At 38.8% G+C, this 25,164-nt stretch overlaps 1 protein-coding gene across 3 annotated transcripts in view; it reads right to left on the bottom strand.

The window, feature by feature from the left end:
- Positions 1–25,164, bottom strand: part of pdzd2 (PDZ domain containing 2) — a 69,609-nt gene that overhangs the window by 13,564 nt on the left and 30,881 nt on the right. For all 3 annotated transcript variants that reach the window (XM_055024839.1, XM_055024836.1, XM_055024838.1), the window contains 12 exons: positions 23,294–23,442; positions 20,706–20,825; positions 19,624–19,738; positions 12,562–12,635; positions 9,618–9,840; positions 7,195–7,312; positions 6,977–7,109; positions 6,495–6,582; positions 6,274–6,377; positions 5,058–5,211; positions 4,213–4,694; positions 3,966–4,104 (listed from right to left, as the gene is read on the bottom strand). In XM_055024839.1, the coding sequence (XP_054880814.1) occupies positions 3,966–4,104; positions 4,213–4,694; positions 5,058–5,211; positions 6,274–6,377; positions 6,495–6,582; positions 6,977–7,109; positions 7,195–7,312; positions 9,618–9,840; positions 12,562–12,635; positions 19,624–19,738; positions 20,706–20,825; positions 23,294–23,442 (1,899 nt within the window). The remainder of the gene's footprint in view (positions 1–3,965; positions 4,105–4,212; positions 4,695–5,057; positions 5,212–6,273; positions 6,378–6,494; positions 6,583–6,976; positions 7,110–7,194; positions 7,313–9,617; positions 9,841–12,561; positions 12,636–19,623; positions 19,739–20,705; positions 20,826–23,293; positions 23,443–25,164) is intronic.

Here is a 25,164-nt window from a genome sequence, read left to right as displayed (position 1 = left end):
TGGAAACAAACAGGGTAATATCTACTGTTTTGAAACGCTCGGAATTTTCTACATTGATAACGGTTTCAAATTTGTTTGATATAATGCAAATTGGAAATCAAAATTTTCATACACTTTTTCTTAGTTTTTGTAGGTTATCTTTTAGAATGGAGATGGGAAAAAACAGGACAGCTTTACTTGAAGCACACTACAAATTTGATAAATTCGGAGACGTATTGCCGGCAGGAAGACTTGACTTGTTACAAAATCTTTGGAATTACTTGAAAAGGAGGAATTTGACATTAATGAAAACTGAGAAATTGTGGTCTAGCAGATTTGAGTTTTCATCATGACCTATTCTGAATTTTTCTCTTATTTTATCCTCAAAACAGGATTTCTTTTTCAATGACATTCATCACTTTGAAGCGTTTAAAAAAGGACGCAGAATTGGTCAAATAAATATGACTGGGATTAAAATGGGAAATTATGAAAGAGCAAGAGATTGATTTAAGATTTATTATATTTGTTACAAAACATTTTTCTGTCTCTGAAACAACTTATAATTCAAATCTACTGTCAGTTTGGATTTTTTTTGTTTTGTTTTTTACTAACAAACTAACTAAACTAATTACTTATGTTTCTTTTAAACACAAACAGATTGGAAAACAATTGGATCACAGCATATCTATGCCTAAAATTTGTACCTGAGTTGAATTAATACATAAATCCATGTCTACCTAACCATTTGATTTGGATGGCAATAAAATGTTGCAGCACTGCTAAATCTTTGTCTCAGAGGAATTTTCACATTTATTTTAGCTCCTCTGTCTAAATTGATCATTTCTCATCTGTGAGTTTAAAATGAAAGACGATTCTGCTTTTCTAGAAAAGCAATCCAAATTCTGATTTTTATTCGTTTTTGATGCTGAAATATTTGGCCTTCAAGGCAACGTTTTGTAGTATGCTCTGATATGGAAGAAATTGCTTACACGGGGCATCCAACTTTATGGGGAATATGGACATTTTCGAAGGATGGGTTGATGTTATCAAACTGGTTTTTGATTTTAAATTCTTGAGTTATGTTTGTTTTCTTCTTTGTAAGACAAGAAAATACAGAGGGATATTATAGAGATAAAACATTACTGATAGGGGTGCAGTGGTGGCGCAGGGGCAAAGCACAACCCATGTATTGAGAACTTAGTCTATTTGGCGGTGGTCACAGGTTCGACTCCCGGCCTGGTGACATTTGATACGTCTTCCCCCTCTCTCATTACCCTGTTTCCTGTCAAACTACTTTCAAATAAAGGCCACCAGAGCCAACAAAACCTTGAAAACATCTCATAGTCTATTTTGAATTCTAGACAGCTGATTTGGAAACCTTGTGAAACGCCTCCGAATATTTTAGTTTTTGAGCAAATTGTCTTATAAACAGTTACATAGATTCCAAACTGATTCCAAATTGATAATTTAGTCATATCTTCAGTTGGAGAACTGAAAAAGCCATTTCTCAAACCAAATTATATGCAAAAAATGGGCTATCAAATTTGATAAATGAATTGAAATTAAAACTCAGGTGTTTCTGGCAAATTGTTTGGAAAATAGAGAAACAAAATTATAATTGGAGACATCAAAATTAAGGAGTTGATTCCACAACCAAAACAACGGATGGAGCGCAACAAGGGGAGGACTCCTTGGGACCTGATGACATCACTTCGCTATCCAGTGAAGAAACGATGAATTAGTAGAGCGGTCCTAGATATTGACTAGTCTTGTGAATTTTTTATGGTCATTTTATTCTGCTGGTAGGGTTTCTGCTATTATAACTCCTAAATTAGTCAATATTTTCAAACTGCTCAAGCAGTCATCAAGGGCCTTAATCGTATTTAAAAGTATATGTGTATGTATATATGTAAATATATAGGCATAAATGTGTCTATGAATGTGTATGGGTATGAAAATTGATGTGTGTATAATTAAATTCCCTCTGAATATCATTAATGACCACACTCCAGTCCGGTAGGTGGCAGTAAATGCACTACTGGATGTGCATCTGATAGGTGCACATCCAGTACCTATCATCCAATGATGTCAAACACTGAAAGAACACAAAAGAAGAAGCAGCACACCTGAAACCAATATTAGCTCATTAGTAGGCTGCATGCAAGTGCATGCTAATGCATGCAAGTGCATGCTAATGCAATTTAGTATTTTAATTCAAGCATATAGGGACACATCAAAAAGTTGCGAGACTTAGGTCTTCAAGGACTGCAGTTTGAGATCAAGGAATTAGTGTAAGGCACTCAACTAATGCTACATCTGATGACTAAATTGTCTCGTATGCTATAAAATATAATTGCCAAACTGCTCTGTAGAAGTGAGGGAGGAATGTTGGGTCAAGATGTTGGGGTGGAATGAAACAGGACAACATGGTGGTCTATTTTAAAGACATATTCTGCAACTACTAACTGGTAAAACCGAGAAAGTAGCAACCATGAACATGACATTTATTCCATGTTCTAATAGAGAATCTTTGAAAAGCATAGTTGTAATTCAACCAGCACAATCTCAGTCCAGTGTGTTATTTACTCTCATGATTACCATGGAAATAAAAGGTTTAATTGTATATTTACATAGCCAATATTCAGACATGGCATCTTGTTGTTTCTTGCAGGTTGCTATGTTGCTATTGAGTTCTTGTCTCACTGTCAGGTAAATAAATATTCAAGACTAGAGTTTATAGATCAGCAATGTAAGATTATGTTGAACTGAGAGCAACATGTGCCACAAAGCAAGTTCAATTCTTTTGGGAAACTTTGACAATCTATTCTAAAGAAGAGCATGTGTCTTGTTTGTTTTGTTGATTAAAATGTGCAGCTGCTATCAAGGACAAGACTTGTGATTTATGGAAACGTCACAAAGTTTGTCTAAAAAAGGATTACAAGCGTGCCCAATAAAAATAGAATATTTGATGCAAGGTTAAAACATGGCAAACATGTTTAGCCTTTCTGATGGTGAAAAGACTCTTTGTATGGCACTTATTTTTAGAGAGATGCTCTGGTTTGATTCTTTTCCAAATGTAGATGAAATATGACTCCATGGTCAGCAACATATAGGAGAAAGGAGCCAGACCTGCAAATCTGCAGCAACTGCAACTTAACTGCAGATTTGTAGTGCCGAGTTTTTCTGCTATACATTTGTTGGTAGTTGCAAAGGCATAATCTTGAAACTATAAACAACTAACATGAATGACTGTTCCACAGAATAACTTTGGAGAGCTATAGAGGCAAAGGTTAGATCTAAGTTGCTCATTCAGAGCTTTGGAAGATGAGAAGGGTAAATGTTCCTAATGTAAAGCTCTTACAACCACCACCTGCCCCAAAACTTGACAGTTATTGCAGTTGAAGATTTAATGTGTTTTTTAAATTCAGCAAAATGTTCCTCTTGTGGTCCAGCTTCTTTAGGAAGAAATTCATCTTAGTAATGAGTGTAGAAGCCACTGAGCCAGAACATCAATGTAGATAACACTGTGTGGATTTGATTTCAGGTATAAAATTTGCAAACAAAATGGTTTCAAACTGCAGCTGCCTTTTATTTCTGTTCAACAATCAGTAAACAACTATTTACCCAGGTTCATTTCTAAATTTGCCTGGGTCTCCACATACAGAATTCTAAAATACTTTGGTAAGATGAAGAGCTTCTGTTGGTGTGACTTTTGTCAATAAGCTTTTCATTTGTTTTTATTTGGAGTTTTTTTTAGAGTCAGGGTAACCTCCATGTGAAGCTAAAAGTCTAAATCTGACTGAGTGTGCATGACAAAACTGTGGCATGTTGGCTGCTTGACTTTTCTCTTGGTGTAGAATGTTCCTCAAAATAATACCCAGGTTGGGACATCTCTGAGCTGCTAAATGAGCTGAAGAAATGGGTCATAACTTGGCTCTTTTTAAAACTCACTTGTTGAGGACCACCATTCTTTGTGTTGGTCTTACCTGAAGTTCCTGGCCTCACCTCCAAAGACAGCTTCACTGGAAGATGGTGCATAAGTTCACAGATTTCCTGGTAGCTTGAAGAGTTCACTGGTTTACCTCCAATTTTCACAATCTCATCACCGGGGCAGAGTTTAGAGTCCTAGAAGATAAATAAGAAGAAACTTAGAACACCATTTTGACAATGCTTCACTCTAATATATGATTTTTGGCACATAACTGAAATAAACTGACGTTCATTCACACGTACCCATTCAGCAGCACTATCAGGCTTTAAACCAGCAATCATAACTCTCAGAGGTGATGACAGAATCTCCAGTTCCAGTCCAAACATCTCTTCTTCTTTTCTCTTTAAGATAACAGTGTGAAAACCTCTGAAATCTTCCCGTTCAAAGAGCTGTCTGGGCGTCAGCCATGTTGCTATCTCTGCTCCACTTGGTTTGGAGTTAGATAGCATCTGTGGAAAGTGTGGAGGTGTGGATTTTTGTTGCTGGGTCAGTGGTTCAGTGTTTTCAGCTTTATCTGATGCCTCATCATCACTGATCTCATCCTTTAAGTATATGACCTTTCGTTGGCAAAGAGGTGGGCTCTGCCAACACATTGAGGTGGTACTGGAGGCAGCGAGGGCCTGGCAAAGGGGCTCTGTATGCTGACGGAAAGGGACAGAAATCTTGTCATGTGATGTTATTCCTCCAGGGCTGTGGTTAACATCTGTCACAGAGGTGCTGCATGCTGAGAAAAACACACAACATAATAAACTCCTGAAGCATTTTACAGTCCCTCCAGGAAGTTATAATGAGGCAATTTCAACTATAAATGCAAATCCACTTATCATTAGCAAAATTTGCAAAAACTTGCAATTTTCACCAGTAATCAGACGTTTTCCATAAGTTTCACCAATCAGCTTAGTGTTTTCTGTATTTCCTTCTTTTTCTCCAATCACTGCAGTGTGGCTGAATTTTGACCAATCCTTTATGCACCTTTCAAATTTAACGTCCTTTTTACTGAGTCCTTTTGAAAGTAAACTTGCAACATTTGTGGTGAATTGGTGTTATATTAGTAAAAGTGAATTGAGTCAAACTGAAATGTTCTTACCTTGTGGTTGTAGTAGGCCATATTTTGAGGCTCTGCTGCCCAGCAGATGGAGCCCTTCACTACTGTGTGAGCTCTTCAGAACAGATATGACTGAGTGGCCAGGAATCTCATGAGGGAAGTACTCGGATAATTCTGTCTCGGAGCTCGGGGATCCCTTCATCAGCATTAAAAACATCAGACAAAGAGGAACATAAAAGGAATGCTGGTTCAGATTCACAGCTTCCAAGCAATTAGTATTCCAAAGCAGCTGTGGCTACAATCCACTTTCTTGTTATTATCAGTGTGAGAATGGAAATGACTGGTTTCAATCAAAAGCGTCTTTGAGAGCGTTTTGAGGTTTGAAAAGTGTTATACAAGTCTGATGTCATTTCATTATTAAAACTGTAGCTTAGTCAGCTTTTAAACTCCTACTATTAAGCACAAAAATTGATTGTTTGTTACAATCCATCCATCCATCCATCCATCCATCCATCCATCCATCCATCCATCCATCCATCCATCCATCCATCCATCCATCCATCCATCCATCCATCCATCCATCCATCCATCCATCCATCCATCATCCATCCATCCATCCATCCATCCATCCATCCATCCATCCATCCATCCATCCATCCATCCATCCATCCATCCATCCATCCATCCATCCATCCATCCATCTTCTTACACCCTTATCCTGTTGGGGTCATGAGGGTTGGTGGTGTCTATCTCCAGTGGTCAAAGGGCGAGAGGCGAAATAACATCCTGACAGGTCGCCAGGTCATCACAGGGCAACACAGAGACAAACAGGACAGACATCCATGCACACACCCAGGCCTTGGGAGAATTTAGAGAGACCAATTAACCTGACAGTCATGTTGTTGGACTGTGGGAGGAAACCCGAGGACACAGAGAGAACCCACAAATGCACAGGGAGAACATGCAAACTTCATGCAGAAAGATCCCGGGCCTGGAATCGAACAATCCAGTTATATAAATCAAAAAGTAGAGGTCATGCAAAACATTATGGTAACACCACATGTCCATTAAGAGGATCATGAGGATTTAATTATGGTAAAACACGCAGGCGTTTAAGAAAGATTACAGAGCACATCATAAACTGTGAAGTGCTCAGTTGTCTTTAGTTGAATCAATCTTTAGTTATTGATTCAACTAAAGCCAGTGTTTCAAATGTGAGACTGAAGAAGCAGAACTGAAATCCTGGATTAACACTTACTCTGCTGACAGGCTCAAGGAACCTCTTCATGGTCCAGCTGAGCGCAGAGGGGCTGTCCTCCACATTGGACTTTACATCTGGCCAAAAGCTCTTACAAGACTGACCTTGAGGTTAGGGTGAGAGTAGTTAAAATAAATATTGTACTTTAATAAATATTAAATATAACGTTTCAAAAACTGTAAAATCAGAGAGTAAAACATAACTCTCGGTGAAAATCAGACCTTGGCAATGAGAGGAGGGTCTGTCACTGAATACATTGTCCTTATTGGTTGATTGAGCAATAATTTGATCCATTTCTTGCTCTGATACCTGCAACCCGACACAGACACAGACCACCACTCTGTATTATCATTGGTTCACCAACAATGCTAAACCGATGCTGCATTTCTCCCTCTCATATGGGAAATCTCACTTTATGAGATCTGACAGGTGTGGATGCAAAGTTAAGACAACTTAATATCAATATTTATCACTGAAATAAGCCACATTTACTTGCTGTCATACGAACAGTTCTGAATCATGTTTGTATTATAGCAGTATGGTTACAGACAACCTGTATATTCTGCCAGGTTGTCTGTATATTCACATGCTGTTGAGATGTGCCCACAATGTGTTTTATTCATCAAATGTCTCTGTATTCATGAAGACTAAACATATTTTCAAAGAACATTCTGAGTCTGTCAGTAGTTTGGGATTATCTGACCTTGGCGTCTGGATGTCTGCTTATAATGAGACTGACTGGACCAGGTCCACATTCACTGAGAATAGCGTAAGCCTCACTAAGTGCAGCATGACGAAGACTGACAGAGTCCACCTCCAGAATCTGATCTCCACGACTGCACACACAGAGAACAGGGTGTGAAGACAGCAGAGTCAAAATAGCAGCAGGTTGGCCCTAAAGAACAAAATGACACAGCTTACCTGAGCCTTCCATCAATCTTGGCAATGGACCCGAGAGCTAAGCTGTGGATGTAGATACCAGGAACAGAGTTCTCCTTCATCAGATAACAGACTCCAATCCCCAGACCAACTCCATGTTCTAAAATAAAGAACATCATAGTACAAATGTTCAAGACAGTCATTTCTTAAAATACAGCAATTATTTTGTACTGGAGCCTTGCAATGAAATTTCTTTAAAATATATATAGACCAATAAACTGTGTTATTGGACCTAGTGTCAGTGTGGATTGATATAGCATAGCATAACATACATATTGCTATGTTGTTGGGTTTGTTCATTTTGTATTCCTTAGTTTCTCTTTATCAGATCAGTCTTGTTTCTGTTTTTGTCAGTAATTCTAGTTTATTAGGTTTCCTTATTTCTTGTGTCTAGCTATACATTATTCTTTGATTTATTTTCCAAGTTCCCCTGTTGTGTGCTCTCAATCGTTTTTAAAAACCGAATGTATTTAAAGAGCCTGGAGGAGAACAAATATCTTAGACCATCTTGCCTGCTGGTGCAACTATTCCTAACTCTCCACAGAGAGAGATTTAAAAAGCAGCAGGAAAAGGAAAGGAGGTATATTAGCAGTGACACTGAACTCTTGGCAGCAAATTTCCATCCACATCATTTACTAAGAGAGATCACTAGTGTTATTTTGGCAGCTGCTTACATTCCTCAGCTGCTGCCGACAGAGCATGTAGGCACCTGGACAGTTCCAGTGTTGCTGTTTGTCTCACACAATGCATTTGTAGCTATATCTAATGATTTTAATAATGTCTCACTCTCTGCTATACTGGCAACATTTCAACATTCTAGTAGCTGCTTACCAGAGAAAACAAGACATTGAAATAATTTGATACAAATGTCAAGGATTCATACATCTCCAAAGCAAGACCTCTTCTGGGGAAACCAGACCACAACTCTTGTTTTCCTCTGCACAGAATATAAAGTCTTTGTTCATAGACTGAGTACCTGTAACTAAAAAGGACTGTGATAAAAAAAAGAAAATGGCCGAGTTTCCAAAGAAACTGACAGTTTTCAAAGGAGATCGAGAGATCAGCATCATCCATGTGACTGTTAAAATCACTCACAACCAATGTTCCCTCTAAGCTGCGCCTGCGTAATCGCACACTGCTCACATATTCTCAGCGCACAAGAATATCTATGTAGCGCATAAAATAAAGTCCAACGTAAAGTGGACATTGAGCTCAGACATCAGTTTTGACTATGGACCAATAAATTTTTTTTTCCGTACTACTTTGCGATCGAACTCAGTGAGTGACAGGAATCCAGCCAATGATACGATACGGTTCACTTTCGCTACGTGGGTTACGTGCCTTGGTCATATGCGCCGTGCAGGTGAGAATAGAGCGGTAGAGTTAAGAAACGTGAAAACCATCCACCTTATCATGTCTACGTGGAACATCCACTCACCAAGCCAAAGTAAAAAAAAAAAGAAATGCACTTCTTCTAAGATCAAATGGAATCAATCAAATGAAAGGAATGGTCTGCATTGATACTGAAATGTTGAGTTCAGATTTTTGACAATGGATACTATGGATTACCAGTGTACAAATTTGACTATTTGTACACTGGCAAAGAAGTATGAGGCCATTCTCCTCCACCCACAGATTATGGAGACTATTAACAGTCAACATGCTGAATTCAAATAGATTAAGCAAGAAGAGACTGACCATCAACCTGGGCTAAGTGAACAACCACTGGAGAAGTGAGAAGAAGTGAGAAGACGTGAGAAGAAGTGAGAAGGGCAGACGTGAAAAAAACTGTAATTAAATATTTTACAAGAATTTATACTGCATCACAAGCTACAGAAAACATTGCATTGTGCAAAATATGAATGTTTTAATATGAACAAACATTTATGCCTGAAAGGTGTAATGTCTCATTTCTCACCCTGGCTGAAGCAGGACTCTTACTTATAGCATGCATCTCATGAACAGCAATGTTTTCTCTTTTTATTTTTCATTTTAATTGGGAAAATCACTTAAATTAAAATCAAATAAATAAAAATTGCAGATGTAATTTGATTTTTTTAATAAGCCATGCAACTTTCTATGATCCCAGATTTATGATACTTGTGCGTGGCCACGCCGTGTACACTGATGATGCTCACAGTGGTCCTCAGTGTGCCCAGGAAGCTTGTGTGTACGCCCAGACACATGAAAAATTAGAGGTAACATTGCTCATTGCAATAAAAAATTTGTGATAATAAGTTTATTGTAGGCAGTAAACATATTGAGAGGGCAGACATATGGGCAATCAAAGCAGGAAAATCCTCCATAAAAACAGCTTTTAAATGTAACCTTTATTTTGCCAGGATTACTCAGAGAATCCTGACCAATACTAACAGGGATCTGAGTTTTCCACAATGAATTCTAACCTTTATTAAGAGTAACCTCCATGACAATGCAGTCTTTTGGACCAAGACCAGGACCCTTGTGGCCTTCAACATCTTCCACGCCTACTGGGACAGGTGTGCCCCCATTAGTATAAGAGTTGGATGAGCTGGAGCGACTGGGTAGGGTTGGGGTTCCACATGGAGTCAGGCTGGGACTGCGCAGACGGGTGCGAATTGTAAGGGTGACAACCCCTCTTTTCAGTTGCTGTTAGAAACAAGGAAAAGAAGATGTCCATTAAAAAGGTGTAGAAGACAACAACTTGGGATTTCAAGACAGTGCTTCTAACGTTCCTTTTTCACATCTCCAGTGTGTCACAGCTAAAAAAACAAGTTTATTTGGAGGCACAAACTTAAAAGTACATTCCCAGGGTATGTATTTTAGGCATGCTAAACAACACCTTTAAGCACGTTTAAAGGTAGACATGCTTTTAATGTAAAAAAAAATATATATATATATATATATATATATATATATATATATATATATATATATATATATATATATATATATATATATATATATATATATATATATTCCCTTCTCACCCACCGCGGGTTGTTTTATCCTCTGAGCTCGGGTCCTCTACCAAAGGCCTGGGAGCTTGAGGGTCCTGCAGTATCTTGGCTGTGCCAAGGACTGCTGCACATTTCTGGACTGAGATGTCATCCCATAATGCGTGACCATTATGGGATGACACCTCAGTGAAGTGTCCTCTTCACTCTTAGGGTGAAGAGGACAACTCCGCGCCTCTCTTCACCCGAGTATCCAAGACATACGGCCGCAGATCCCATGAAACGATGACAAAGTCGATCATTGAACTGTGGCCTAGGGTGTCCTGGTGCCAAGTGTACATATGGACACCCTTATGCTGTTGTTCGTTACGGACAATCGGGTTGATTAGGGTTGTTTGGTTTAAGTTCATTGTTTTGCGTAAATATCTGGTGTGATGATGGAAGCCTAAAGTAAAATGATTTTTTTTGACAACTTTTTCAACTTGAAATGTCAGATTAAGTTAACTTTCATTTTCAACTAAGTTGTAAGATATTTTTAGTAATTATTTTGTTGATATTTTCACAAGGAATTGAGCATTTTTTATTTTTTTTCAAATAATCAAGTCGGAAGAATCAAACCATCTGTTACCACCCACGACCTTTGCTGGAAATGTTTGGTTTTGAAACCTAAAAAGATGCAAAAGTGTTTGGGTCTGATGAAAGCGTATTTACAAAAATGTGAAAAAAGTGTGACAACTTTGCTGAAACGTGCACTGGGCGGTGTGGAGCCTTGAGGAGACGCATATCTGATGGGGAAACACGGGTCTAGAGGGGATTCCCTCTTTATCCTGGATCTTGATAGTATCTCATTATTTTCAGATAGTATCTCGAAAGCTCAATTTTTTTCTTTTCTTTTTTTTTTTTTTTTACTGGAGTGGCAGAAGTAGGCTTCCTTAGTTCTACTCCTGGATTTCTACATTCCTGAACTAGAAATGTTATTTGTTTGCAACAAATGACATAGTGATGAAATATTTCAAAAAGTGTAGGAGTCAAAGTTTATTACATTTTAACCATGGCTCCTACAGCAGCTGTTAGGTAAAATTAAATCATTGTCCATTATAAAAGAGAAATTTGCTTAGACCTCTATTGTATCTTGACAGAACCTACAGAAACTTTCTTTAAAGTTTCACTTTAAAGAAAGTTTCTTTAAAGTTTTACTTTAAAGAAAGTGAAAGTACGTTCACATTTATTGCTGTGAACCTATGACAAGGTATACATCTTAAAACCTTTCTCCAGCCAGCTTACTTGTTGAGGTTTTGGATCGAGGTACGTTATTACTTGTTACCTTGGGCAAACCCTGCAAGCACCTTGTGTAAAATGCCATTTTCAATAGACCGGAAGCGTCCGAGCTGCTTATTCCCAAATGCAGAAGCTGACATGCAAAGAGCCCATTTGATTTAATTGTTTCAGTATACATAAATTAAAAGATTTTAAATTGTTTAACACTTAGATTTTTAATTTTAAGGAGCTGGCAAATTTCTTTGTAAAAGTTCAAAGAACAATTTTCATAGTTAGATTGTTTTGTTACCAGAGCTACTATCTGAGAATAATTTTTGAGCTCTATTTGTTCTCAAATACATCGTAGTAAATTGCACTTATAACTTACTCTCTTTAAACTTTGCCAGCTAAACTACCTACTTCTCCATGTTAAAGGTGGTGATGTTCTAAGAGGGGTCACTAAGTCAAATTCTGCTCAAGGCCTCATTCAACCTTGTACCGGCCCTGCATGATGAGCTTCGTCTGCTGCACTGTGCATCTGTCCTCTGGATATAGAGAGAAAACAGGAAGATTTCATTTAGCAGCTCTCCCCTCTTGTGTATATTGAGTTTTTAATAAGAGCCAAAGAGACTGTTTTGTTTGCCTGAGCATTATGGGATGAGGTTTCCTGATATATGAACATTTAGCACAATTCAATGTGAACATTTGCAGTTCACATTGAGCTAATGAGGCAGATTAAACATGGTGAAATTAAGCTCGACTCTTTCCTCGATGAATTCCCCAAAGAAACATGGATCCTCACAAGGCTTGATATAAATATCCACACATATTTATGTCAATACAAATATCCAGTTTGAGTGAAAGCAGGCACATACGATTTGTGCTGAGGTAAACGTCAGAGATCAAGCAGCGATAACATGAGAGGTGCCACAGCGGTGTGATTGGTGCCTGTTCCCTGTTCGATGCATGAACTATAAAAAAAAACTATAAACCCATCTCTCTTTCAGAAATAATTCTGCCCTTTGTTTGCAGTGTGTTTTATTTAAAAACAAAAAAACTTTTTTGTTTAGGGGGAAGCATCATAGAAAAGAATCAACTGGCTTAATATTTAACATTTATTCAGAAAATATAAACTAACTGTAAACATGAAGCTCACCTTGAAGGTCTGGATGGCTTGTTGGTGTGTGAGTCCTTGGAGAGAGTCTCCATTTACCTCCAAAATCTCATCTCCTGTCCAAAGAGTAGTGCAATCAGAACGAGATAAGAACTTAAAGTTGCAATGTCAAAAAATATCACTTTTTTAAAATAAATCATCAAAGCATGAAGATTATATGCTTTCTGGTAGTCTATAAACCAAGTCAAATATTAACCAAACCTTCATACAAGCCTCCTGGGAATTGATTCATCCAAGCCAAAACATTATGAGTTTTCAGCTTATTTCTTAAAGTTTTAATCAACTATGGGAATATAAATACTTCTACAAAAGGACTTAGACTTATTTTATTGTCATTGCACAAAGAAACATAAGTAAAATTGGCAATGAAATGTTATCATTTGGCCACCAGAGCAGACACAAAAACACAAGTGTGCCTATAATTACATAATGAACAAATAATGTATGACTACATATATAAAACTTTGTATTTTTCAATCAGTCTCAAACAGAGACTATCACAGTCTTAGTGATAGGATTGTTGAGCAATCTGATGGCCAGTTGGAGACGTCTCTTTCAAAGTCTGGCATGGCTGTTCTGCAGCAGATGTTATGTAATCTCCTGCCAGATGCCAACCAGAAGAACAGACTATAGAGAGGTTGGGTGGAGTCACAGAAGATCTGATTTGATTTGGCTAAGCAGCATCTGTGTCCAATGCTATGGATAGTGGGGAGTGGAGTCCCAGTGATCCTCTCCACTGTCTTCACCACTCATTGCAGAGACTCTCAATCTGAGGCCTTGCAGCTTCCAGACCAGATGGCGATACTGCTGGTCAGCAGGTTCTCAATGGTGACCAGCTCTCTGTAGACGGTGGGGAGGGAAGTCCTTCTCATTCGTCTCAGAAAGTACATGCACTGCTGTGCCTTTTTCACCAGTGACGTGATGTGAGGTGTCCAGCCAAGATTGCCTGTAATGTGAACCCCCCAGGAACTTAGTGCTGCTGACGATCTCCACTGTTCTGTCATTAATGAAGAGTGGTGTGTGGTTCAGTCAAGTCCTCCTGAAGTCGACAATAATTTATTTTGTCTTCTCGACGTTCAGGAACAGGTTGTTTATTCTGCACCAGTCCACAAGATGGTGCAGAATAGTTCACTTCATTGTTGTCCTGAGTGAGTCCCACAATTGTTGTGTCATCTGCATATTTCATGATGTGGTTGGTGTTAAACCTGGAACGACAGTCGTGGGTCATCAGGATATACAGCAGGGGATTCTGGACACAGCCCTGGGGGGAGCCAGTGTTCAAAGAAATCACATTGGAGGTGTCATTACCCACACGAACAGACTGAATTCTGTTGGTGAGGAAGTCTAGTCTAGTTGCACATTGAAGAATTGAATCCCGAGAGGTCCAGTTTGCCTGCCAGATTCTGGAGGATGATTGTATTGAATGCTGAGCTGAAGTCCAAAAATAGCATCCGTACGTGGGTGTCTCTTTTTTCCAGATGTACCAGGCTCAGATGAAGAGCAGTGGAGATGGCATCTTCAGTGGAGCGGTTAGGTTTGGATGCAAACTGGAATGGGTCAAATGATGAAGGCAATATAGAGATTTGTGATCTTTAACCACTCTCTCAAAGCACTCCATGAAGGTAGATGTTAATGCAATGGGTTGAAAGTCATTAAGACATGTGATGGTTGGTTTCTTAGGCACTCGAATAATAACAGCTGACTTAAAACATTGTACAGTTCCTGGTAGAGTGACGTATTGAAGATGTCCTTGAGCACATGGGCTAGCAGGTCTGCACTTTCTTTGATCAGTCTTGCTAGAATGTTGTCAGGATCTGGAGCTTTTTGTATGTTGACCTTCGCCAGTGATTTTTGTACAGCAGATGTTTTGAGCCTGAGGGTCTGTATCATCAGGATGCAGGGTCGCCAGATCACAAGATGTGAAAGCAGGATTTCCTTGCAAGGGTTTTATTTAGGGCTTCAAATTTTCCAAAGAAGCTGTTGAACTCATGAAGGAAGCTAATGCCATCTTGGCAGGATGAAGACGTGGTTTTATAATCAGTCAAAGACTGGATGCCCTGCCACAGTTGTCTGTGTTGCTGGAATCATGAAAGAAACCTTGGATCTTTTGACAGTAAGCATGTTTTGCTTCCTTGATGGTATGGTTTAGATTAGCCCTTGCTGATATAAGTGTGGCCATATCACCAGATTTGAAAGCAGGATTATGCTCCCTCAGTCTAGAATAATCTCCTTAGTTATCTAAAGTTTCTGGTTGTCTCGTGTGACGATTGACTTTGTTGCTGTAACCTCCAAGCTGGATCCATACTACTGGATGTAGTTTGACACAGATGCTGCATTTTCCTCCACGTCCATGTGTTGGTTGCGTATAGCTGCCTCTGTTTAGTATTCTGGAGTGTTTTGTATTATAGTTTGTTCATCCAAGGTTCTCATTTGTTGTGCTATGGTGGTAAGGGGACGAGGGTCTATTTGGGGCAAATTAATAGATCAAGCCTGAAATATGTGTGCGGGGGTTGGTATTTTTCTCCTTATTTTTATCGAGGAGCAGAGGCACAGCTATTTTCATTTGGAAGCATTTACCATTTAAACCCATTGATTGCTTAAAGGATGAGGGTGGTTGCTATGTCATAGGGAGAGGTGTTTTATATGGGGAGAAAATTGCAATCTTGAATCACCTCCTGGTCACCTAGGGAACTGTATGGCCACTGCTTTCATCAAGCTAGTGAATCAAAATATCAAGAACTCCTTTGTTGGAGGAGACTTCAACTGCCACCTAAACCCGATTATGGATAAAAATTCCTCAAGGCAAGTTATATCTTTTTCCTCAGGCCAAAGCTCTCATCACTTACATTTCTTTTAGTGATGTTTTGCAGGAAGCGTTCTAAATTGGGAGCAGATACCACAATGTTTAGGTAGATGAACCTGGCACAAAGAATTTATGTTTTTCTCCAAAATGCATTCATGCTATACAAGAATTGACTACTTCTTTGTTCCAAACTGTATACAATCATCGATTATGTCCAATTTGATTGGTAATATAATTACATCTGACTATGCGACAGTCTTTATTAACTGTAAAATTGGAAGCCCATGTCCTCAAAACAAACGTTGGCACCTCGACTCCTTTTACAATCAAAAATTCATAATTTATTTTACAGAAGAATTTAAGCAGTTCTTAGTTATTAATATACCGTCCACAGATAATCTGTTATTACTTTGGGAAACATCAAAGGCCTATTCAAAGGTCTCATTACTTCTTTTACAAGTTATAAAAGATGCAGACAAGCTGAGCAGTGGAAAATTTTAGAATATAAACTAAACCTTGCAGAAGAAAACTATATAAAAAAATCAGGAAATCACTGCTCTTCGCTCATCACTGGACTATCTTCTGACAAAGGAGGCAGAGATTAAAATTAGATTTGAAAGAAAAAGGTTATACAAACATGGCAACAAACCTTGAAAATATTTCACATATTTAACAAAAAATATGTGAAATATTTTTTGTTATTCATTCGTATTGAATGACTCCACGCTATTTCTTCGATCAAAGATTCAAATGGAAAACATTTTTTGATTCTGCAGCGATCAATGATATCTTTAAAATGTTCTACAAAAACCGTTACAAATCTCAATTACATAATGATTCAGATTTAATAAATGTCTTCTTCTCTTCTCTCAATCTCCATAAGATGACTGAGGAACAGAGGTCACAGTTGGACTGTCCCATATCAACCCATATTACCTGTTTCTTTAAGGGAGACAAACATATCTCTCATATTGAAAAAAGGCAAAGCGCCGGAAGACTGCGCCTCTCATAGGCCAAAATCTTTATTGAATCTCCTTTCCAAGATTTTTGCACGCCATCTGGAACGTGTACTCCCTCTTTTAATCAACAAAGACCAAACAGGTTTCATTAAGGGTCGTAACTCAAATAACAACATGTGCAGGTTGCTTAACACAATCCAGATATTTAATCAAAAATTATTACCTGGCATAGTCGTCTCTCTTGATGCCGAAAAGGCATTTGACCGTATTGAATGGCCCTATTTGTTTTTTACTTTCCAGCAGTTTGGCCTCAGTGAGCGTTTCATAAAATGGATTATGCTTTTGTATAAATCTCCCCTTTATGAAGGGCCCATAAGTTTTCAATGGGGTTTCATACCTAGTATGGCAAGGGGCCAGTTCATTATTCTGTTGTCTTTAAGGCTTTTATTGATGCATGCGATCAGTAAAAGCAAAAGATTACAGTCCTCTAAAAAGATGCAAGCTTTTTCCTGCACAGCTGTCTTTTAAAAACTGGACACAGGTTTGGGAGTTTATTTTGAGTCCATCTTCAACCTAAAAAGGTCCAACTAGGAAACCTTTAATGATACCAGCCCGTACCTTTACATGGCTACACCTTAATGGCATCTCAATGATTTGTCTCGGAGGTTTGACAATAAATGTATGTCTAAATTCTCAACTTGTTTCTGTTGACTATTTACAGCAAAATGTTTGGTGGTTCTGTTATCGCACCTCAAAATCTAAGAAATTTCAAGAGTATTGCTTCCCTCTGAAAGACTTTTTACAATTTTGGACTTCTCAGAGTCACTTAAATCTCTTTCATTGGCCCATTATTTGGGCCTGAGGCAAAAAAGCTGCCTAATAATTATGTACACCTTTATTTAGAGTGTTGATCTCCTTATGCTCGACCCTCTCTCATTAAATCATCATATTGACAGTTCCAGGGATGTATCCAGAAGGTATCCACAAAAATTCAGTCCATTTTCAGTACATTTTGGAAGTAAAACTGTTACCAACTTATAGCGCCCTCCTAGTGTTTAATCAGGCTGATGGCAAAGGTCAAAAGCTCTTTATCTGACCTTTCGCATTATTGTTATGAAAACTATTTTTAATATGTTTGAACTGTGGTTCCAATCAAATCACTGAGACAGGGCTGATTTTAAGTTAGCTGTTGATTGGTGCACTGGCTGTAGCAGCGAGATAGAGACAAGCCATCTTCCAGATCTCTGGGTCAGAGGAGTGCTCAACCTTCTCAATGTGCCATTTTAACATGTGATGTCCAAAACAATCCTGTCATCACACATCAAGCAGATAGATAAATACATGTATGTAATATATAAATTCATACAGTGAAAAAAAATAAACATAGACTGACTGTGGTCCCACTAACTGCATATAAACAACATTAAATCAGTGGACCGGTCAAGACTTGGTAAATTTGCTTTCTTTTTCTGATTTTCCCTTTACACCAACTTTACAAGATCCTGCAGTGTGTGGTATCTCAGGTGGTGGTGTGTTAAATATGCCTGATCTAAAATCGGGTATATTCAACATTGTCTTGGCCTAATTATGCAGCCGGTGGGGTTTTCCCGGACCAGGAAAACCTCACAGGCCTGTTGAATGTGACAGGCAGCCAATCAGAAAGCACAGTGACATAAGAACTGAGGGGAATCCCAAACAGTTGACATGGCGACTGAGAGTCCGGTGGACATCGGAGAGGATATGTGCAAATGTTAATTACTCTATGTAAAGGTCATTTTTATATATGTTTATTATATGTGATTATGTTTATTTAGTTAAAAATGTTAACTTTGAATGAACATAACTCACCTCCAAATTATAGTGCAACAAATAGAGCATCATCAAACGCCTTGTCTTTTTGTTACATCTTTTATCATTCAAAATGAGTCCACAAACTATAAATTCACATATGGTATGTTGGAGGTTTTAGCGGATTTTCTTCTGGAATGGGGATGTCTGAGTGGAATTGGTTCTTGTGGTGTTGCTCCTGCCGTGTGGCTGGACACACGAACCCATCAAACCTGTTGGACTTTGGAAAATCGGCTGATAATCGTTACATCGTGTGAACCAGACCTAAAACTCACAAGCTCCACTCCTCTCATCTCATATCGACCCCTGCCCTAATGTGCTCTGACTCTGGTTGCTATGGTAACGTTTACATATCCCTTCAAAATAAGACACATATGCGCCACAAAAACAACTAATAACAATCAATGGGAGCCCTGAGCTTGTTTCTCTGCTAGGAGACAGTCCCATGTGAGAGACAATGACCTGAAGCTTATGCTTGTGCACAGGGTGCTTGGTCTCTACGTGGAGAAGCAGTTTGAAGCTTCATTGCTTCACTAACAGCCGGTCGCTGTATCATGCAGAGCAGCTTGGAATGTGGGAATCACCAACCGGTCTGGGATAAATCCATTCTCCCGTCTCTTCTCTGGGCCTTTTCCCTTCGCAAAAAAACTTTCCAAAGACATGCAATTTGTTTCTTGCTCATTTTGCTGCTTGTGGGCTTAGTTGTTGTACAATATGTAACCGAGAGAATCCGGTTAAAGGAGTTTCAACATAAAGATCCTCCAGACTCAAATAATACATAAAATGGAAATATTTAATTATTTTTTACACACCCAGGTACCAATTGGATTTGGGGACCACTGGATTAAATGATTGCACCTAGATTATGAGCTATTCGTCTACAGTAGACTGAATGTATATAATGTCCCAACTTCCTGATCTGCATCAATTGTACATAAACAAATATCAGGTTTTTTAAGTTGATCTGTAGGATGAATTTCTGCTGTGAGCTACAATGGGATTACAAGCACCACTTCAGCCAAAGATTTTAATGGTAAATATAAATAATATTTCTCCAATTGAAGCTATCAGAGTTCAAATAGTTCAAGTATGTGTTTAAAATGTGAGGTAGAATATTGTGAAGCCATGCCGACTTCACAATCATGTTGCATCATTTCTTGTAGGTAGCACAAGCAGTTCAAGGATGGAAAGTATAGCTAAACTGGCAGAGCTTTTCCCACTCCATCTAACTCAGACGGAACAGAGACTGGGGGATGAGGTGGAGGGTGAGGAGCAATATTATGTCCTACAGGTGACACTTCAAAATCAAGAAAAAAATGTTATATCTCGTCTGTATCTTCCAATAAACCTCATAAATGTAACACTGTGTTTCATAGATTATCTTGAACTGTTTTCTGAATGCAAAGATATCCAGAATAAGGAGGAATAGTTTACCCTCTTTCAGTCGCCCGTCAGCTGCAGCAGCTCCATGAGGAAAAATTGTTTTGACAAAAATGCCCATCTGGCCACGTGCTGAGTCCTGCCCACCAACAATACTGAAGCCAAGGCCCTGGGCATGGAAGATTACAGTAAATGCCAATAAGGAATTCTGCATTCATATTTTAACTTACTTTCACCTCTGCATAATAGCTTTACCTGACATTGCACTGTACAACTCAGACTATTATCATCACATTTTATTCTCCCAGGTTCCTACAGGCAATCTAACTGTCGGAGCCTTTGTTCGTCTCCTGCTCATGTTGATCGTCAGAGCCTCATTTGCCTGATTTGAAAATCCAAATCCAAAGTCTTGTTTTCATGAGAAGCAGAACTAACAAACTGCTGAAATGTTGGAAGTGTTTGAATAAACATCTTAATTGGCCACTTGTTTGTCAGGAAGAAAGGTCTGTTTCTTCTAGAAGTCTGGATGATGTTAGGAAAAGCAAACCAGCCAGAAGCTGAAACATATGGGCTACATGTAGAAGAGGGTTGAAATTCCAAATAACCCTCATTGTTCACTTGTTCACAAGCTGAATGTAATAGTTTACATTCAGCTTGTGTCAAACTTGAGCCACATGCAATGTATAAAATAGCCAACCATAACTATTTCTGTGGCCCTCTCGACCACAGAGGACCCCAGAAATACAACTCCAAGATAACAGTTCTGTAAAAAATATTTTATCAATTATTTTTAATACATTTTTATTTGCATGAGGCCAAATAACATACATTTGAAAAGATGTGAAATATTATCTAATCTTATGAGGTTCAAACAGAATGTAAATCTTCAGTTTGATAATATTTGAACAGTTCAATAGATAATTTGACATTCTGCTACAACCAGACGTTGAGGACATTCATGATCTTCATGTGACTTCAAGCCACATCAAGACAGGTGACTGCATTATTCATTCATGAAATTATTTTGCAGTAGCAGATGTTCAATGTGACTGAATATGTTTAAAAAAAACTCACACACAATATTAAAAAGACCTCTGGGCTTTAGATATGCAGATGTGTGAAATGAGAGGACTCACCTTCCCCTGGCCTTTCATCAGCACTATGCTGGAGATAATAGACGGCTGCGCCAGTCGCCAGGGAGACTGTACTTGAACAGTGCTCATGGAGCGGGCTGATTTCTTAATTATCTGATGTTCCTAGAATGGAGATAAACATGTAAAAATAGCAACTTTCAGATAAAGTGATACAGGAACAGCCCCCTTTCTTCTCTCCGACTGTTATATTGGAATTGTCTCTTCTACGTGTCATTCTTCTCGCTCCCATTTTTCTCTTTATCCTGATGATAAAGATGGAGATGCAATATCTATATATTTAACACCTAAACTTCACATGGTTAACACTTGAACTTTATGTTGTTAATCTGGTTTTATTGTTTTTAAAGATAATTCAATGTCAGCACCAAATGATGAGTAAATCTGGAATATACAGGAAGCTAAGAAATAAACACAATTTTTAAATGTTTTAAAGTGTTTTTTGTCAGCTGACTTAAAACAGCACTTGCTCTTTCTGTGACAGATAAGAAGGGCTTCCCTTCATCCTCCCATCCTCTCCACCTTCTACAGAGGAATGAATCATTGAGAGCCAGCTGACCAGCTGAAGCTCCATCTGGTCTGCAAGCTCCTAGCAAGCTGGGGTTCAGATTGGAAGTCTCAGCTAAGACCGCAGAGAGGATCACTGCTGTCCTCTCCAAATACAGACACTGCTTGACCACAGCAAACCAGATCCTCTCTGACTTCAACTATCCTCTCCATGTTCTATTCATCTGGTTCCACACAGCATTCACTGTAGAATAGCCAGACTGAAAAAATATTATTTGTATAATGGGATACTATGAGTTATTTCCGTAGTTATGCTGCCACAGGCAGCGCTTGCTGGAGGTCATGCTAAGAACTTTTTCCATTCTTTATTATTTTCTCAGACTACTTTCCATTCGTGCACTGTGTGTCGTTAATGCTGCCATTAACTTAATGTTCCCTTTTTTTCTCCATATGCAGACCTGTGCTCCTAGAGGTTGCTACAAACCAGGCCCTGTCTTTCTGCCTTCACTTTTGTCTATTTTCTGGATGAAGCAATTGAAGGAGTTGCTTCTGTGACTTTTGTGTCCTTTCTCCACCAAGTCTCACTCTAGCTGGTGAATGTCTGACTTGGCTCTTCCCAAGTTTTGTGTACTGTTTCCCACTTTGCACTATGACAGCACGTTTCTATACTTTCCTTCCATCAAGGCTCTGAAGACCATTACTCTGGTCCACAGGTTAAATAAGGTAAAAAGTGTGAAACTGAAATAAAATATAACAATAGTACAAGATATTGTAATCTTTCATATACACTGTGTCTCAGTGACGTGTGGTGAGGTTCATTGCTGGTGAGGCACTGACATAATCATAATCAGATTTACAAATATAGACTCCCTGCATGTAATAGTTTACATTCAGAAATTTCACACGTGGACCATGATGTAGGGCAAAAAGACTATTATGCCTTTACATGTCATCCATGGCCGCGTTGCCGTGGTAGAATCATTTTGTTAATTCAATGAAACTTGGAAATGAAGGTATTATTCCTTTAGTGCAGTGATCCACAGCAGAGGAAAAAACCCGAGTACAACTCAAAGCCATTTCTTTCTGGCTCTGTATTGGCCAAGCTACAATGTGCAGACTCGTTGCCATAGCAACTGACAACAAACCACTTTGTTTCAGGATTCAACACCAAAAAAACACTCAAATGTTTCCAACATAAAGAACAAAACATTCAGTCTGTTGCAGTAGTATGGATGAAGCCTTAATGTTTATTTTGCAAAGTGATTGCTGTGGTCGATTAGAGCTACTGCTGAGCTATCAGATAATCTAACAGAGCAGTTTGTGGGCTGTTTCTTTTCTGCACAAACTGGCCCACAAAATGCAAATTACATAAAAAAAATAAATAAGTAACATTGCCGTCTTACCTTTACATATAAATGAATGCGCAGCTCATTCTGCACAAAATATGTTCATCCAAAGCCAAGTCTATCCTTGACACAAGTTGAGAAAAGGAGGCAAGGAAAGCAGAAAGGGCCGATTCTAGCTGGACATCCACAAAGCCTGTCTTTTCTTGTATACCACTTAGTTTGAAAACCGTTTAAAGCAAACCTTTCAGCTCTTGTGTTGGCCTTTCTTTAGTATTGTTTCCTCCTTCGATTGAAAATCCATTTTAGAAAATTGTGGAAATGTGGTTATCCATGTTTACGTTTGAAGAGAGGAGAACACAATAAATATATTGCTGGACTTGACTGATATACTGTATGGCAGTAAATCAGTCAAGATCTTCCAGTGTCTGTCTGATCCTGATCAACAAGATCTGGTTCCCATAACAACAAGCTGTGATACTCTGAACTAACTTTCCTTAGATCGGCCCTCTTCACCTATTAAATTACCAGTTTGTTGTGCATCGGTACCATGTTAAGAAGTTGAGCTGAACTGAGCAAACAAATATCTCTAAAAAGAGCTGTAACATAAGGATCCCACTCTTTCCAGAACACTAGAGCACAACCTGTACCATCTAGAAGAAAAGTACACCTTGTATGTTCATCCTAACATCTTCAGTTTCATGTTGTGTGAGACTCAGTAACCTGTCTGACTCTAGCACTGTCCAGCTGATGAGGTAAGGAGTGTTTGCGTCGACCAGATAGAGGTTTCTCTGCCACTTCACTGCCGCTGATGATGCTCTCCACAAACAGCTCATCATCCTCGCCCACTGATTCCAGACAACTGCTGCCACCTAAGGAAGAATAAATACAATTTTGTATTTTGTACAGAAATAATCAAACTCAACATAGGTAAATATAATAGTTATAATATTCTAAAATTGCATCATTCAGGGTGCCAACATGTTGGAATCTGTACTGATTGAGATGTTTTTCTTTTTCAAATGTTTTAAATGTCCAAAAAAGTAACATGAGAAATGTGATGGGGCACAGGTACCCTTCTCATGGATCTAAAGCAGGGTGCTCAATACATCAATCGCCATGGCAATGGGTGTGCTTAAGTGACAAAGAGTGAAAGAGTAAAAAGTTGGGAGTGGTTTGGAACCTAATCAGGGTTGTTTTACCTTTGCTTACCTGTGCTGTGGTGCACCGCAAACACTGTAATTTCTGAACGTTCAATAATTTTTTTATTTTTTTTGTATCCTTTTGCGTATGCGCACTGGGTGCCACTTTTCTGCCTGTAAGCTGCTGGTAACTTTAATTTCCTGAGATAGTCTTCCCAAGGGATCAATAAAGTACGAGTCTAGGTCTAATTGACAAAATTGGACTAATTACCTCATTTGTTGGAGAGTATGTCACTGACAAATAGGAGAAATGTATTTTATCAAGTATTTAACAAGCAAGTGGTTTCCACCATGATAATAATGTGAATTGCCTAATATAAACTATATATATACAGTATATATATATATATATATATATATATATATATATATATATAATATATATATATATATATATATATATATATATATATATATATATATATATATATATGTTGCTGGACTTATGTGCTCATCATGGATTGTCCATAACGAACACCTTGTTGAAGCATTAGGGTGTCCATATATGCACTTGGCACTAGGACACCTCAGGCCATAGTTAGATGATCGACTTTGTCGTCATTTCATTGGATTTGCGACCACATGCCTTGGACACTCAGGTGAAGAGAGGTGCGTAATTGTCCATCAACCACCTGGTGGAGAGTTGGCTCCGGTGGTGGGGGAGGATGCCGGTCAGACCTGGCAGGCCCAAACGTGTCATGAGGGTCTGCTGAGAACGTCTGGCAGAGTCTCCTGTGACACAGAGAATTAACTCCCATCTCCAGGAGAACTTTGAACACATTGGGGGGACATTGAGTCTGAGGGGACCATGTTCCACTCCTCCAATGTCGGGGTGGCTTATCGGAGCTGTCTTCCTGACATCTTCAGTTTTATGTTGTGTGAGAGACTCAGTAACCTCTCTGACTCTAGCACTATTGAGCTGATGAGGTAAGGTGTATTTGCGTTGACCAAAGATAGAGGTCTCTCTGCCACTTAACAACCACTAAAGCTGCCCTCCACAACAGCTCATCATCCTCGTCCACTGTTCATCACTTTATGAACAGAATTTTTAGGCGCAGCAAAGGTGGTGAGGGGAACAGTTTTGGTAGACTTAGGATCGCATCTCTGCTTTTTGCGGATGATGTGGCTTCATCAGGTCGTGATCTACAGTTTTGCTGTAGTGGTTCACAGCCAAGTGTGAAGTGGCCAGGATGAAGATCAGTACTTCCAAATCCGAGGCCATGGTCTTGAGCCGGGAAAGGGTAGAGTGCTTTCTCTGGGTCAGGGAGGATGTTGTGCCCCCACCTCCCTCAATAATCTGTGGATCTTGTTCACGAACGAGAGAGAAATGTAATGGGAGACTGACAGACAGATTGCTGTAAAGTCTGCAATGAAGAGACAGCTGAGTCAAAA

Source organism: Poeciliopsis prolifica, unplaced genomic scaffold, assembly GCF_027474105.1.
Source record: "Poeciliopsis prolifica strain line A6 unplaced genomic scaffold, Auburn_PproV2 SCAFFOLD130, whole genome shotgun sequence".
NCBI lineage: Eukaryota > Metazoa > Chordata > Actinopteri > Cyprinodontiformes > Poeciliidae > Poeciliopsis > Poeciliopsis prolifica.
The sequence above is the reverse complement of the archived record's forward strand: the minus strand, read 5'-3'. Positions and strand labels throughout refer to the sequence as shown.